Here is a 15893-nt window from a genome sequence, read left to right as displayed (position 1 = left end):
CTCCCCTCAGCAGCGATTTCTGTAGATCTGCCTGTTTTGCTCCCCACTTTCGATGGTAAATCCTGACACCTTGCACCTCTGGCCTGCACCTGAGTTCTTCTACACAAAAATAAAATCTTTAAAATAAAACCCTGCGGGAGGGATTTCTTGGCCAATAGGTAACTTGGAAAACCCTAGAGACCAGAACTTGTTCCTGTCCTAGGTGTTCCGTCTGGAGGACTCATGTTGCCTCTTCACGCTACAGGGCCACTCAGGGGCCATCACGACTGTGTACATTGACCAGGTAAGGGGGGGCCCCATGGTGGCTGTGAGCAGATATAGGGGTACCAAGACAGGCCCTTGGTCTTTGATCTTGGGAAGCAGAATGAGGATCCCCCACCCACCAGGGCAAGGTTGTCAACAAAGGTATTCCACCAGTAACCCAGCTGTCCTGGGCCTGTTCCCTTAGACCATGGTGCTGGCCAGTGGAGGACAAGATGGGGCCATCTGCCTGTGGGATGTGCTGACTGGCAGTCGCGTCAGCCACATGTTTGCTCACCGCGGGGATGTCACTTCTCTCACCTGCACCACCACCTGCGTCATTAGCAGTGGCCTGGATGACCTCATCAGCATCTGGGATCGCAGCACAGGCATCAAGCTCTATTCTATTCAGCAGGTAGGCAGGCTGGGGACCACAGGGTGCTTGGTGACTTACGCAAGGGTTCGAGACACTGAGCCTGTCATGTCCTTGCCTTCAGGACCTGGGCTGCGGTGCAAGCTTGGGTGTCATCTCAGACAACCTGCTGGTGACCGGTGGCCAGGGCTGTGTCTCCTTTTGGGACCTAAACTACGGGGACCTGTTACAGACAGTCTACCTGGGAAAGAATAGTGAGGCCCAGCCCGCCCGCCAGATCCTGGTGCTGGAAAATGCCGCCATCGTCTGCAACTTCGGCAGTGAGCTCAGTCTGGTGTATGTGCCCTCTGTGCTGGAGAAGCTGGACTGAGGGTGGCAGCGGCTGTGACTCCCTGGGCAGGGCTGCTGTGTGGGGCCAATGCACTGGACCTAGACTTGCGGGGGGGAGCTGAGCCTTCTGGAAGCTGCCTCATAACTGTAATATTAAACTTTTTTTTAAATCACCCTTGCCAGGGGCCTTGTGAGCCATGTGCCTTTTCCCTTAGAGGAACTCCTGCATCACTTTCTCCCTGTACCGAAACCTCGGCACTTGGAGCCACGGAAGATGTGCACAGGGACAGTTACAGGTTGGAGGCGGCTCAGCAGGCCAACGCTAGAGAGCTCCTTAGCCATTTCAGCTCCAAAGTCCTCCTACCTCCATCCCCACCCCAGCTCATTCGAGCCAGCGGTGCGGTCAGGGCTCCGGCTTCTTCCCCCAGGCAGCAATGGGCAGACACTGGCCACAGAACAGGTCATTTTTATTTCTTCAATAGCAAAGGCTGAAAAATGTCAGGTCCCACAAAGGAGCAGAACCTGACCCAAGGCCCGCAATGCATCTCCACCCCACAGGGGTGCGGGCTGGGCCAGGCAGGGCTGAAGGCAGCAGGAATGGGAGTGAGAGACCAAGCCCACCTCAGAGGTCCTGCTGGGTGAGCAGACAGGGGAGATGATGTAGTGTAAGAACCAGGTAGGCAAAGCCTGTTCAGGTCTTGTTGAGTGTCCAGAGTGGATCCAGAAGGCTGAGGGGGTCATCAGTGGGCCGGGCAGCCCGCAGACCTTGTCCGTTATGGGCCTGCAGAAAGTTCTGTTTGCTCATCCTCTGCTTTCCCCTCAAGGAGCTGTCCAGAGAGAAGGCCTCTGGGGTGAGGGAGGCCAGCAGCTCCAGAGAAGAGGAGGGGGGCCCTGAGGTGGGGGCCTCAGGTACCGGCTGCTCTTCTTCAGGCTGGGGGGCCTCGAGCAGCGGTGAAGTGAGAGGGGGTGGAGAGGAGGACGGGAGCTGGGTGGACTCTGGCAGGCTGTCTGGTGGCAGGCCTGGGGACTCTGCTGGGCCCGGCAGGCTGGCAGCTGGGGAATCTAAGCTTCCCGGAGGCCGGATGCTGAGCTTGGCGATGGTGGCCTGGATGGAGCTGATGGGCACGTCCCCGCCAAGGACCAGATCCTGGGAATCCTGAGGAAGGTGATTCTGAGAAGACAGAAGTGGATGGAGAGAGGGGTCCAGAAGGCTGTGGTGATCCCAGCAGCCTCGGGGCTCCTTCCTCACCTTCTGGTTGACGCCTGCGCCGGTTGAGGGCTTACACGGAGGGGGTACGCCATGGCGCTGCAGGACCTGCTCCACGTGTCTCACCACTGCCTCATGGCAGAACTTGAGGTGCAGCTGCAGAGGTACATTTGGCCTGGTCAGCTGGGAGGTCCTGTCATTCTGGGCAGAGGACCCCTCCCAGCACCCACCTGCCCTGACCCTCACTTTCTCCTGCAGCATGTGTTTCCTCTGCTGTCGCATGCGCCGCACCAGCTGAGGCAGCTCAGGAATCCCATTTCCAGCCTCCACCTCCTGCACAGCCGCATAGAGCAGCGCAAAGGCTCCCGTGCGGCCCACTCCGGAGCTGTGGCAGGAAAGGGGCGTAAGGCTAGAGCCCCAGAGGAGGATCCTCAGGCAGCCTCCCACCGCCACCTTACCTGCAGTGCACAATGATGGGTGTGTGCAGGGGCCGCTGGTGCAGGTAATGTGTGTGCACCTCCTGGATGAAGCGTAGGAGGTTGCTGGGGCTGTCCGGCAGGCCTCTGCAGGGACAGAGCAGGGTCCCTGAACAGACCTGACTGGAGGCCCCCACCACCCCTCCTACCACCACCCAGGGTGGCAGACATACAACTCAGGCCAAGTAGGAAAGTGGAGGTGCACAAGTGAGCGTTTGAGGCTCTGGTCACGGAACTGCAGACTCAGTACCCGCTCCACATGGGTCTCAGTGGTGCGGACACTGCTCAGTGCCAGGCTGAGGGCACCGTGCACCATGGGCTGGCCCCTCTCGGTGGGGAAGTAACGTGCCACTTTTTGCTGAGAGGCAAACAAGATGTAGTTAGGAGTGTTTTCTAGGGTCCTACCTGGGCAACCCCCCCCTCCCCCCGCCACCACGTCTCCCTCTCACCTTCTCCATCTCCGCTTCAGACACCAGCATGACAATGACCGACACCTTCTGCTCATGTACCATGAGCCAGAAGTCGGCGGCTGTGCCAGGCAGTGGGGCCTGGGTGGCCACCAGGGGCGGGCAGTATGGCGAGAGCCCCTCCACACGGCTGGCATTGATGTAGTCGTCTTTGCCAGAGCGCAGCACCACGCGGTTACTGTCGTAGGGCATGATGTCCTGGTGCCGGTTCTTCAGTGAGTAGCAGCGGGCAATGGCGATGGAACGGCCACGGGCATCCTGTTCCTGTGCTTCTTGCAGCTCCCGCCAGACAGTGTCCAGAGTCCCGGCATCACCCAACTGGCCCCGAAATGCCTCCAGCTCCTGCTGCAACCGCAGCAGCCTCTCCGGGTGCTCGTAGGGGTCCCGCTCAATCAGACGCAGGGCCTGTGGCCGCCGGCCCTCAGCAGCATCCACCTTAGTAGGCTGCAGCAGGGGCTGGCCACCCCCAGGAGGCTGAGTGCCACCATGCTGGCTTTCGGGGCTGGAGGAGAGCAGATCTGCGGCTGCCGTGCCTCGGCGTGGGGGTGGCTCTGTTGCAGGGGGCCGAGGAGAGACCAAGCCAGGCCCTGGGGATGGGGCTGGTGAAGGCACCAGGTGAGGACTGGGGGTGGGCTGGCCAGTAGGCGGGGGGCCTTGAATGGAAAGAGGGGCTGCCTGAGGGCCCAGGGGCCTCGGGGCAGGGGCTGGACCATAGGCCAGGTTGGGATGGGGCGGCTGAGGTGGTGTAGGGCTAGGAAAAGGCAGAGCCCCCGAGTGGGGGGGCAGGGGGTCCTGAGAGGGGCCTGGGTAGAGCTGGGCATGCACAGGGGGTGGTGGTTGTGCCAGGACACCAGGCTGAGGGGCAAACGGGTAAGGGGTCTGTGCGGGTACAAGTCCTGGAGGCTGGGGTGGGAAGAGGTGTGGATGCTGGAGTGGAAGGGGCTGCTGAGGGGGCTGGGGTCCAAATGCTGCTCGGGTGGGGAGAGGCTGAGGCTGGGGCCCAATCCTTGAGGCTGGGAAACCTGTGGGAATCCCAGGAGGAAAGTGGTGCTGGGCTGGGGGGGTCGGGAGGGCCTGCTTGGCCCCTAGTGGGTAGGAGGTATAGGATGCAGGCAGCGGCTGTGGTGGGAGCACTGGAAAGCAGGCCTGGGGAGGAGCAGGAGTTGGATTTGGCCGAGGTGCTGTGTGGCTGGAGATGGGGGCCTGAATACTATCTACTGTGGTGGTGGCAGGCCGAACCCCCATGGCCAATTCAGGGCCTAAAAACTGGGGAGGTGGAGCTGAGGGCAGACCTGCAACTGGTGGGGGTGGCCCTACCCCCCCATAGGGACTGTTCACCACACAGTGCTGGGGGGAAGACCGAGGCACAAGGCCTAGCTCTGGTGTGTAAGCAGGGGTTGAGTAAATGGCAGGGCCAGGTGCCATGGCCATTGTAGGGTGACCTGGGGCTTGGGGGACCCTGGGCTGCAACATCTGGGTGGGTCCCGAATAGGCACCAGGGGCTAAGGGGCCTGAGAGATAGTGGGGTCCTGGCCCTGTGGAGCTGGGGAAGGGGCCAGGAGGGAAGTGGCGAGGGGCAATAGTGCCCAGGAAGGCGTCGGGTGGCCGTGGGCCTGCCACCATGTCAGGGGGCAGGCTGCGCAGCTCCTCAGGCAGGTCTGTCTCCACTCCCTCACCCTCCTCCCTACGGGGCAGCAGTGGCTTTGGGGCTGTGGGCCGTGGTGGCGGTTTCTTCTTCAGCTCCCTATGGTCAAGGGAAGGAAGAAGTGGAGCCCGACCCCCATCAGCCCAGCCCACGTCTAGACAGTTAGCGCGGCAGCCACACCTACCTGTCCAGGAGTTGCTGGCGGGCAGCCTCACGGGCCTGGCAGGTAGACTGTGCCCGTTCCAGGAGAGTGGCCACCTTGCTTTCCAGGTCTGCGTAGAAGTCCTTGCCCTCCTGGGACTTCTTCATCAGGTCCTCGTAGGCTTCATAGGACGCCACCAGGGTCTGCAGCGTAGAATTCCACCTGGCGGGCACAAGGCCAGCAGGAGGTAAGCAGTGGGAGCTGAGCTCCAGGTAGGACTCTGGGCAAGAGCACAAGGTGAAGCACTAACTTTTGGTCCAGCTCACTGAGCACCCTCCGCACCGCTGCATACTGCACGTTGGCCTCTGTCAGGGCTCGCAGGACGTTGTCCTGGGCAGCCAGGTTCTGCTCCAGGTACACCTTCAGCTGGTCATACTTCTTTAGCTGCTCCTCGAATAGCTTCTAAGGGAGTGTATTGGAGGTAGAGAGTGACCACTCAACCCTCCCCACCTGAAGGAGGAGCCAGAGTCAGACCCCTCCACCCTGCCTGCCCACCCACCTTCATCTCTGAGTGGTCTGTAGTAACCAGTGAGGCGGTGATGTCATCCTTCTGGATCAGTTCACGTAGCTGCTGCTCCAGGGATACACGCTGGTCCCGCATTTCCTGCACCTTGGCCAGAATGCGCTTCAGGTTCTGCAGCACAGCCTTGTCCTCTGAGGACAGAAGTGATTAGCGAGGCCAGAGAAACCCCCCACTCAGCTCTTTGCCTCTCCCCCTGGGGACAAAATGGGCCAAGCTTACCTGGGGTGAGGGTTGGTGTGGGCAGGGCAGCCCGGACCTGGTCGAGTGGCCCGCTGAGCAGGCGCAGGTTGCCGACGTGCAGATTCATGGCGCGGTGCAGTTCACTGTTGGTGAAGGAGGCCTTCTCGTGAACTTCCATGTACTTGGCCCATTCTCGCCTCACCTCTGTCAGCTCGGTCTTGGAGACTGCTGCGCTGGCCGCTGCCTGGCCCACGGCCTCCTGCAACTTCTGGTCTAGCAACTCATCCTCCTCCAGCAAGTCCCTGATGTCCTTCAAAGAGGCCTCCACATCCGTGAACACACCTGACAGCACTTGGGGTGTGTACAGGGGAGAGAAAGGGCGGTTCCTCAGGGGGACAGACCAGCCACCCACTCTGGCTCGCCCCCCAGGAGACTGAAGTGCCTGCATGGTCATGGCCCGATGTGTACTGAGCAATACAGAGGCACAGGGTACAGCAATCCCGAGGGATGGGTGCTTGCACCTGATGCTTTGAGAGGTACAGTTCCCATGCTTGATGAACGAGAGGTGCCAGCAAATGAGTTTCGTGTTCCCACCCTCCAGCTGCTTGCTCTCACCCTGGCTCACCTTGCATGGACTGGACAAGGTTCCTGACGGTGTCGGGCCGAACACTGAGCGCCGCACACTTCTCCATGAGCTGGGGCGGAATGTGGTTGTAGGCATCAAGGTTGTCCACTGTCTCCGGATCCAGCTGCATTGAATCCATGAACTGGCTGCGGGGACCACAGGACCAATGGGAGCTGGCTGCTGACTCCGCACATGGGAAAAGGAGCCCACCTGGGTGAGCCCCCTACGGTGGAAGCCAGGTCTAAGAACCTGACCAGCACTGGGTCTGGTCTGGCCCCACAGAGCCTGCCCCGGGACGTCCTTTTCTCAAGACAGCTGTATCTTACACAGCTGGCCCATGAGGCCCCAGGCAAGGAAAGCAAATCTAGGAAACCCAGTGGAAGCACATGTTTCACTGCCACTCCCCCTGTTGCAGGCAGCACCGGGCCCCACAGATGTCCCACCCCCAGCTCGCACTTACTCCAGCACCTCGTTCTTGTCCTCAATTTTGGCCATCATCTCCCGAAGCAGCTTGGCCTTCTCCTCACTGCAGAAGTGACAGAGCAGTTGCTGGAACCTGTGTCTCTTGACACATCCCAACCCCACTTGTGCTAAGTACAGAGCCAGCCTTTCTTACCTGTACAGTGATGAGGCTTCATGGGCAGCCATGGGAACCAGTTTGGCGAAGATATCGGGGCCTGTAACAGCTGGGTCTGTGGGATTCACTGGCAAGGGTTTCACCAAAGGGGCACCTAGGAAGGGATGAGAAAGAAATGTGACCAGGTCTGTGAGATCTCAGGTCTGCCTCTGTTCAGCCCGCCTCACACCCCTCCAATTTTTAACCTCTACCCCATTCCTCAGCCTTCTCTCGGCTTCAGACCTTTTACAGGCTGAAGGGTGTCCAGTGCTGGGACAGCCTCGTGGTAGATGAAGTCATTGTCCTTCTTGGCAGAATTGTACCTGGGGGTCAGAAGGGAGTGAAGAGTCTTGGGCAATCTACGGGGACTGGGCCCTAGCCTCGCTGCTGCGCTCTGGCGCTGGTGGTTTCCTCCCAAGCATGTAGGCAAAGGGCTGAGAGCCTCTCTAACAAGAAGGGACCATGGCCGCCCCCAGCCCCCAGACTCACTTTCCCCCAATGACATCCATAGCGAAGCGAAGTGCATCTTGCACAGTGTCAGGCTGACCCTGTGGGGTAGGAGGGGAGCCTCAGCACCATCCAAGGCCAGCCTTCGACCCTCCCCCCAAGCTCGGTCCCTGCACCCCAGGACCCCGAGGGGCAGCCGGGCTTCCGCAGCTTTACCTTGGCCAGCTTGATGGCTTCGTTGAGTTTATCCAGGGCGCTCTGGAAATAGGCGACCTGTAGGAGGGGCACAGGCAGGGCCTGGCTTATCCTTTCCTGTTTGACCCCTACTCCTCCTACCATCCCACCGAGCTCTGCCAAGTCATCAGGTGGCAAGAAGCTGAGAAGGCAGCCAGGTACCTGCCCAGCCAACAGCGTCACATCCTATCCCACCCTCCTGCTTACACCTCCAACCAGCCAGCTCCTCTGGGGGAGCCGGTTATGCTTCTTCAGCCCCATAGAAATGAGGGCTACACAGACAGGACCACGCAGACAGGCCAAGCCTGCACAAGAGCATGGCTGAGGGAAGATCACCTCCCCCATTCTGGAAGGGCAGGGACTGTACCAGGATTTCACTAACAAGGCTGGAACAAGTGCTGAGTCCCCTCTTCACCTCAGCTCACTCACCCGCTCCCCAAACTTCTGTTGCTCCTCAGCCTGCTTGCCCATGTGCAGCTAGGAAAGAAGAAAAGATGCCACTACTTAGTTCCCAGTCTGTGGCACTCAGCCCTGCCCAGACCCAGTGGCCACAGTGTCCTCACATGAGCTACAGCTGCAAAGTAGTAAATCTTCATCTGTACAAGTTTCTTCCAGTCCTTCTGGATCCGGCCCAGCAGTGAGGCAGTGTCAGGGTTCTCCAAGGCCCGGCACGCCTCCTTGTAGTAATCCACCACCTGGGAGCCAGGATGGGGCTATCAGTGTGAGGGTGGGGGAGCTCAGGAGTAAAGCAAAGAAAGGCCTGCCTACCTGGACACCCACCTGCGCACTGATGCGGGCCACCAGAAAGCTCTTTCTATTGTCCAGCATTGACTTCTCCAGAAGGCACTCCTGAGCTTGGCCCTGGTGCAACAAATGCAGGTGTGCTTTCGCGTTCACCTGAAATCCTTCCCAGCAGGCTGACCACAGTGCTCCCCGCACCCCCTCTCCTCCAGCCTCCCCACTCCAAGAAACACAGTCTGCTGCTGCACGGGCCTGGTCTAGGATCCAGTGCTAAGTGTCCCTCCCCTGGATTCCACATGGCACCCACAGGGGCACCCCTCACCAGCATGAGGTTGACATTCAGAGTGAGGATCTGTCGACTCATATCAACGCTGTAGGCATGAGGGAAGTGCTCACGCAGATAGGCAAAGGCGCCTGCTGCGCACTGGAAGTGCGTACAGGAGACCTTCATGCCCTGGGAAGGAAGAGCGAGTGGATGGCCAGAGGCAGAGTTAGACAAATGCCTGTGTTCACTCCATAGTATAGCTTCACTCCAGTTCCGCGGGCTGATAAAACTCCACACGTACCCCACCCCTCCTTACCTCCTCAGACACACGCTTGTCCATGGCCCCAAGCATGGAGTGCAGCGCTCCTAGGAAGGCAAAGGGTAAGTTGTCAGGGCTAACTGGGGGGAGACATGGCACTTCCCGGCTGCCTACACTAGTCAAGGGCAGGGGCGTGGGGAGAGTGGTGTTACCCATGATCAGGAAATGGGTCTGAACTGGGAGGCTGGTTTAGGAAACCAAAGCTAGGGCAAGCAGGGACGCTACCAATTCCCTCAGTCTCCTGCTCTGCACCAGGTGTGCTGTTGGGGGTAAAGGAAGGAGAACCTCCATCCAAAGTTCTTAATCTTGAAGCCTCAGGAAGCTACACAGGATTCTGGGGCTCCCCAGACTTCTTGAGTGAGGCTGAATCATTAAGGTTGATGGCGGGAGCAGCTGAGACCCGCCTTGTCCTGCCTGAAGCAGTTCAAAGTCACATGTGGGTGGGGACACTCCAAAGAAGACATCTCTCCCAGCTGAAGAACTATGTGGCAGTCATGACCTAGACTCCCCATGACCTAGGAAAGAGTAGCTGGTAGAGCTGTGGGGAACACAGCAGAGTGGTTAGAGGGGAGACGACTATCAGCTCACTGCCTTCGTAGCCTGGTGTGGAGATTTTGGGCTGGCAGCGCTGGGAGATAGCTCACCAAGGTTGTAGAGAATGCAGGCCTGCTCGTACTTGATGTCCTCATGGGCTACAGACTTGCCTGAGAAGATTTCAGTCCTGTAGACAGGCCACCCCAGTATGGGTCAGAGGGCGGGAGAAGGGAAGGGGCATCACCACCACCCAGAGAGCCCCGAGCTTTCCGAGGCACCCTCTAGGCTCCCCCTGTCTGCCAGCTCTTACCAGGTGACAGGAATGGCAGCCTCCTGGCCCAAGCCCATAGGGACCCGACTCTGCAGGTAATGCAGCTGACCAAGGTACTTGCGGAGGACACTGCAGCCTTCAAAGTCCCGTGGAACACGCACAGCATTCTAAGGGGTGGATAAGAGAAGCAAGCCTGCCATTATTTTGGGGAGAGAACAGGCAGGCTTGTCCACTCACAAATGCCTGGGAGAGATGTATCAGAGCCAGGAGACTGCAGAGTCTAAGGGCAGCTGCACCTGTCATTCAACAAACCATCGTGTCAGCCAGGACTGGTGGACTATCAATTAGCCCCACTGTTCTGGAAGACAGTTTACAATATGAATTAAAAATTTTAATTTACTTTTGGCCTTCAGTTCTGTATCTAAAAATAAACAGTAAGGGATAAAAGGAATGCATATTTATTACAGCATTATTAACAGAATCAAATGCTGGACAGCATCAAAATTTCCACTGAAAAGGATCGATTGAGAGACACCCTACTGATAAGGGACTCATCACAAAAATCTACAAAAAGCTCACACGACTCAACAAAGGAAATAATCCAGTCAAACAATGGGCGTGAGCTAAAAAGACACTTCTCCAAAGAGGAAATGCAAATGGCCAACAGCTATATGAAAAAAGGTTGAACATCACTTGCAATGAGGGAAATGCAAATCAAAACCACAATGAGATACCATCTTACACCAGTGAGAATGGCACACTTTTAAAGCAGGCAAAAACATGGGCCTCCCTGGTGGCACAAGGGGTTAAGCACCACATTATGAAGCAATCCGCAGCCTTTGTAGCACGAGTTCCATCTCCCAGCCAGCCAAAGAGAAACCCACATGGCGCAGCAGAACTCTCCTGTCTTGCCTGCTGCTCCCCTCAGCAGTGTATTTCAGTCAGTCTGCCTGTTCTGCTCCCCGCTCTGTCTCTGGTGAATCCTCTCACCCTCCCGCACCTCTGGCCTGTACCCTGGTTCTTGTATAAATAAATAAGTCTTTTTTTTTTAAAAAAAAAGGCAGGCAAAAACAAATGTTGGTAAGGATATAGAGAAAAAGGAACTCTCCCACACTGCTGGTGGGAGTGCAAACTGGTCCAACCACTATGGAAAGCTGTGTGGAGGTTCCTCAAACTATTAACTATTAAAAATGGAGCTTCCATATGATCCAGCAATTCCACTCCTAGGGATCTACCCAAAGGACACAAAAACAATTAACTCAAAAAGATACCTGCACCCCCTATGTTTACTGCAGCACTATTTATAGTTAAGTAACATATGGAAACAATCCAAATGGCGAAAACAGATGACTGGATCAAGAAGATGTGGTATATACACAATGGAATACTATGCAGCAATCAAAAAAGATAAACTCATGCCATTCACAGCAACATGGATGGAACTGGAAGGGATTATGCTCAGTGAAATAAGCCAAAAGGAAAAAGAAAACCAGATGGTCTCACTTATAGGAGAAATATAGGGAAACCACATAAGGGATCAGGAAAAAAATAATAAAAAAACAAAACTAGCAAGCAACAATGAATCAGAGACATTCTGCAAGGGAGGGGGAGGACAAGGGATCAAAACAGGAGAGAAGAGCACAAGGGACTATGGTGATGGCTCACAAGTGAACTGGTGGTGGGGATTTTATGGGGACTACACAATGATGTAAAAGATATAAATTAAAAAATAATTTAAAAAGGATCATTTAAATAAATTCAAGCTACCAACATAATACTCTGCAGAAACAAAAACTCAAAAGACAAAGGACCTCTATTCATGTGTTAAGATGTCCATGATGTGCTTACCATTGAGCAAAAAAAAAAAAAGTGTCATGAGTGGTATAATTTCATGTATGTAAAGTGATGTCAAACTAGGTACAGAGACAACTAAAAATCTAGATTCTATGCCAGAATATTAAGTGCTTATCCCTGGGTCATATGGTAATTTTCTTAATGGAGACATTTAATTCTTCATATTGTTTATGTATTCTTTATATTGAACATGTTCACCTTTTATAATAAACACTAAAGCTATTCCCACTTTGGGAAAAAACCAAAGCAAACAAACCCTCTACTCAAACAGAAGAGCAGACAGAGGGGATGGGATAGAAACGCTGTGGATACTCTCACCGCACCAGTGCCCACATCAGGACACTGGCAGCCAAGGAACCTAGTAGACCGTTCAACCAGCCTCAGCTAAAAGTAATCCTCCAGGACACTAAGTATAGTGTCCATGGTGCTGGGCTCTGAGCTTCTGCCGGAGATGCCATGTGGGACCTCAGAGCAGGAAGTCTGGCACTAGTCCCACAAAACACCACTTCCTGGTAGTATCTTAGGAGATCATCTCCCTTCTGGGCCTCAGTCTCCTCTCTGAACAGGAATTACCTTCCTTGGGTTAAGGCCCCTACAATACCCAGTGCAAGGATAAGGTGTGTCACAGTCACCTGCTGAGGGGCTACCTCAGGGAGCCTGGTCCCAAAGGCTAGGACTTCTCAAATCTAGTCATTCTTATCATCCCTTTCTCCATCATAACCCTTGCCATAATCATACACCACTGGCACTTAACATCTTCCTTTCAGCCAAATCATTTTTTTTTTTTTTTTTTTTTTTTTTTTTTTTTTTTTTTTATAGAGGCATGCTTTATTTATTAGTTTGCTGGTTTTGTTTTTGTTTGTTTTGTTTATACATGCACTGGGTACAGTCAGAAGCGCGGGAGGGTGAGAGAATTCACCAGAGCCAGAGCGGGGAGCAGAGCAGGCAGAAGGACCGAAGTACACTGCTGAGGGGAGCAGCGGGCGGCAGGAGAGGTCTGCGCGCCATGTGGGACCCTCCTCCGGTGGCCGGGGAGCAGCCAGGGATCGAACCGGCGCCGTAGAGGCCGCGCGCAGCTTCGCAACCCAGCGCTCAACCGCTGCGCCACCGGGGAGGCCCCCAAATCATTTTTTAAATTGGAGCTACAGGGCCTCCCCGGTGGCGCAGCGGTTGAGCACTGGGTTGCGAAGCTGCCCGCGGCCTCTGAGGCGCCGGTTCGATCCCCAGCTGCTCCCCGGCCACCGGAGGAGGGTCCCACATGGTGCGCAGACCTCTCCTGCTGCCCGCTGCTCCCCTCAGCAGTGTACTTCGGTCCCTCTGCCTGCTCTGCTCCCCGCTCTGGCTCTGGTGAATTCTCTCACCCTCCCGCGCTTCTGACTGTACCCAGTGCTTGTATAAATAAATAAATAAATAAAATCTTAAAAAAAATATATATATAAATTGGAGCTACATCCTTATTTGAAATACTAGGTGTGATGTGCTCGCTACTTTTTTTTTTTTTTTAAATACTGAAGCATATACAAGAAGACTAAAATTTTCGAAATTTTACTTTGTATTTCCTAAAGTCATCCTTGAGAAACAATGGAAGCAAACCTCTCTCCCGGTTATACAGATCCATCCAACCCTTTAATCCAGCCTCTTACCCCAACCCAGCCTGTGACACTGATAAGCTACATGTAAGCGGAGTAGAACAGAACATGGGTCTGTTGCCCCAGCCCTGTACCTGTCAATTTTATCTCCAATAATCACAAAGCCAAGAATTTAAAATTACAACCAGAAAATCCTCTTAAGAGACAACTATTCAGGGCCTCCCTAGTGGCGCAAGGGTGTTAAGACGCAGCCTAGAAGGCTGTCCACAGCCACTGCAGCACGAGTTCGATCCCCGGCCAGGGAGCTACCCACATGGCTCAGCAGACCTCTCCTGTCTCACCCGCTGCTCCCCTCAGCAGTGTATTTCGGTCCATCTGCCTGTTCTGTTCCCCACTCTGTCTCTGGTGAATCCTCTCACCCCCCACATCTCCGGCCTGTTCCCCAGTATTTGTATGCATAAATAAAATCTTAAAAAAAAAAGAAGAGACAACTATTCCAACTCCAATTTTACAAATGAGGAAACTGAGGCCTAGATTAGGGAAAGAGGATGGTTTACAGCTTCTCAAATTATATCCACCTTTCCGTTCCCCACTGTAAATTACTGAGTTATAGCAATAGGGAAACTGTGCCCTGTAAGGCTGTTAGAATGTATTTTCTGATTCACTTAAAAGTAAACCAGTATTATTTTCAAAATTCCTGTAAAGGTCTAGTTACTCTCTTTTCACTTTACATATTGCTGAGTCTGGGATTCTTGTCTGGTAATTTTAGTTTGATCTGTGTTTTCACTGAACAAACATAATCTAGTCCAACTCTCACACTGCTGGAAGAATAAACAAGGAGTGGGAGTGGCTATGTGAAATGCTTCTAGGAGCTATGTCTGGAGGCTCCTGAGCCCTCTTGCAGGTGGATCTCTTCAACCCACTGTTCTGCGCAGGCTGCCTGCCTTAAAGGATCGGCCTCTGGAGATTTTAGAGATTAGTGATTCTCTTCCTCTCAGAGTGTGCTGTGTGCATTTGTGCCTGTGTGCACAAAATGGAGGTCATCCTAGAGATTGAGATTCTCACTAGTTTTTAAGCTTTCAAATAATTTTTTAAAAAATTCTGTTTCTGGGCCTCCCCAGTGGCGCAGCGGTTGAGCACTGGCCTGCGAAGCTGCCCGCAGCCTTGCAGCGCCGGTTCAATCCCCGGCCGCCGGACAGCAGACCTCTGCTGCCACCCGCTGCTCCCCTCAGCAGTGTATTTTGTCAGTCTGCCTGTTCTGCTCCCCGCTCTGGCTCTGGTGAATTCTCTCACCCTCCCGCGCTTCTGACTGTACCCCGTGCTTGAATGAATGAATAAATAAATCTTTAAAAAAAAAAAGAAAGAAAATTCTATTTCTGAGTAGTGTTCTGGGAAGATGGCAGAGTAGGAAGCACCAGAAATCTTGTCTCCCCATCTAGACAACAACTGCACTGGCAGAATCTCTCCGATGTAACTATTTTGGAACCCAACAGTCTATTGAAGGCCCGCACTTGCAGATGATAAATTTAGATAGTGAACTTCCAGAATTTCAGTTCTTGGTTCAGTAGCAACTACCTAGTCCCCAGCCCCATGCAGGCAACCTCATATGTGCTCCTGAACACCTTGCACACAGTTTGTGGGAGACAGTGTAGGAAATAAGGACCCTGTCCTCTAAATATTGGTGATCCGTGCCGTGCTCTGGTAACTTTATGGCTTCTGATCTCAGGCTTGCAAAGAGAAGGGCAGACACTGTTGTTGCACCTCCCCCACTGCTGCAGTCCCCCTCTAACTGAAGTGACTTCAAGGAGATTTAAAGGGCCAGTACTTATAGCATATACACATGATTCTCAATGATGACCACCTGAGACTTATACAATATTATATAACATTATAATGCAAGTTACTTCAATATCAACTAATTAAGTGCCTGTGCTACCCTTTACCCCCTCACCACCTCCATTGTTTTTCTCTACTTGCCTTTTGGGACCCAGACACAATTAAAAGCAACCCCCATATATGCAGAAAATTAGAAAATCATCATGCATACACAGGGAAAGACAGAGGCTCAAAAAAGACCTGAGAAGACCTTAAATCCATACTTTAGGCTGATCCTTGGCACAGAGGTAGGCTGCAAGAATAAAATAGCAAATCCTGGGGAGGAGGGGTGAGATCCTTTTTGACTTCCAGAGTTATCATAGTGAATGAAATGGAAATATCAACAAATAGAAGAAATTCTCAAATTGAAAAAGCACAGTAACTGAATTGAGAAGGTCACTAGAGGGCCTCCCTGGTGGCACAAGGGGTTAAGTCGAAGCACTATGAAGCTATCAGCAGCCACTGCATCTCTGGTCTGTGCCCCAGTTCTTGCATGCATAAATAAATAAATCTTAAAAAAAAAAAAAAAAAAAAACAAACCAAGGGAATTTGTTACCATTACATATCCCCTACAAGAAATACTAAAGGGAGTTCTGTAGATTGAAAAAAGGACACTTGGTGTAGTGTGAAGCATATGAAGAAATAAAGATCTCAGTAAAAGTAATACATGGGCAATAATAAAAACTAGTATTACTGTAATGATGGTGTGGGACTCCATTTTGTTTTCTACATTAGAGACTAATACATTAAAAAAATAAAACTTCAAGTTATACAGTTGTTTATAAAGAATATCTCTAGCGGGCCTCCCCAGTGGCGCAGCGGTTGAGCGCTGGGTTGCGAAGCTGCCCGCAGCCTCTGCAGCGCCGGTTCGATCCCCGGC

At 53.6% G+C, this 15893-nt stretch overlaps 2 protein-coding genes across 5 annotated transcripts in view; one reads left to right on the top strand and one right to left on the bottom strand.

The window, feature by feature from the left end:
* SCAP (SREBF chaperone) overlaps nucleotides 1–1809 on the top strand; it is a 68454-nt gene extending 66645 nt beyond the window's left edge. For all 4 annotated transcript variants that reach the window (XM_037528134.2, XM_037528114.2, XM_037528122.2 and 1 more), the window contains 3 exons: nucleotides 203–283; nucleotides 449–655; nucleotides 738–1809. In XM_037528134.2, the coding sequence (XP_037384031.1) occupies nucleotides 203–283; nucleotides 449–655; nucleotides 738–983 (534 nt within the window). In that variant the 3' untranslated portion in view covers nucleotides 984–1809. The remainder of the gene's footprint in view (nucleotides 1–202; nucleotides 284–448; nucleotides 656–737) is intronic.
* Nucleotides 1388–15893, bottom strand: part of PTPN23 (protein tyrosine phosphatase non-receptor type 23) — a 32729-nt gene continuing 18223 nt past the window's right edge. Inside the window, exons 3-25 of the mRNA XM_037528102.1 lie at nucleotides 9735–9862; nucleotides 9535–9611; nucleotides 8888–8937; nucleotides 8629–8760; nucleotides 8346–8426; nucleotides 8129–8260; nucleotides 7995–8042; nucleotides 7548–7604; nucleotides 7374–7432; nucleotides 7128–7207; nucleotides 6885–6999; nucleotides 6729–6794; nucleotides 6269–6414; nucleotides 5683–5994; nucleotides 5440–5594; nucleotides 5191–5342; nucleotides 4923–5102; nucleotides 3076–4837; nucleotides 2800–2984; nucleotides 2609–2713; nucleotides 2397–2535; nucleotides 2193–2306; nucleotides 1388–2114 (exon numbers count right to left, since the gene is read on the bottom strand). Of these exons, the coding sequence (XP_037383999.1) occupies nucleotides 1635–2114; nucleotides 2193–2306; nucleotides 2397–2535; nucleotides 2609–2713; nucleotides 2800–2984; nucleotides 3076–4837; nucleotides 4923–5102; nucleotides 5191–5342; nucleotides 5440–5594; nucleotides 5683–5994; nucleotides 6269–6414; nucleotides 6729–6794; nucleotides 6885–6999; nucleotides 7128–7207; nucleotides 7374–7432; nucleotides 7548–7604; nucleotides 7995–8042; nucleotides 8129–8260; nucleotides 8346–8426; nucleotides 8629–8760; nucleotides 8888–8937; nucleotides 9535–9611; nucleotides 9735–9862 (4755 nt within the window). The 3' untranslated portion in view covers nucleotides 1388–1634. The remainder of the gene's footprint in view (nucleotides 2115–2192; nucleotides 2307–2396; nucleotides 2536–2608; nucleotides 2714–2799; nucleotides 2985–3075; nucleotides 4838–4922; nucleotides 5103–5190; nucleotides 5343–5439; nucleotides 5595–5682; nucleotides 5995–6268; nucleotides 6415–6728; nucleotides 6795–6884; nucleotides 7000–7127; nucleotides 7208–7373; nucleotides 7433–7547; nucleotides 7605–7994; nucleotides 8043–8128; nucleotides 8261–8345; nucleotides 8427–8628; nucleotides 8761–8887; nucleotides 8938–9534; nucleotides 9612–9734; nucleotides 9863–15893) is intronic.

Source organism: Talpa occidentalis, unplaced genomic scaffold (assembly GCF_014898055.3).
Source record: "Talpa occidentalis isolate TD23 unplaced genomic scaffold, MPIMG_talOcc4v2.1 talOcc4.10, whole genome shotgun sequence".
NCBI classification, from domain to species: domain Eukaryota; kingdom Metazoa; phylum Chordata; class Mammalia; order Eulipotyphla; family Talpidae; genus Talpa; species Talpa occidentalis.
This window is presented reverse-complemented; position numbering and strand designations above follow the sequence as displayed.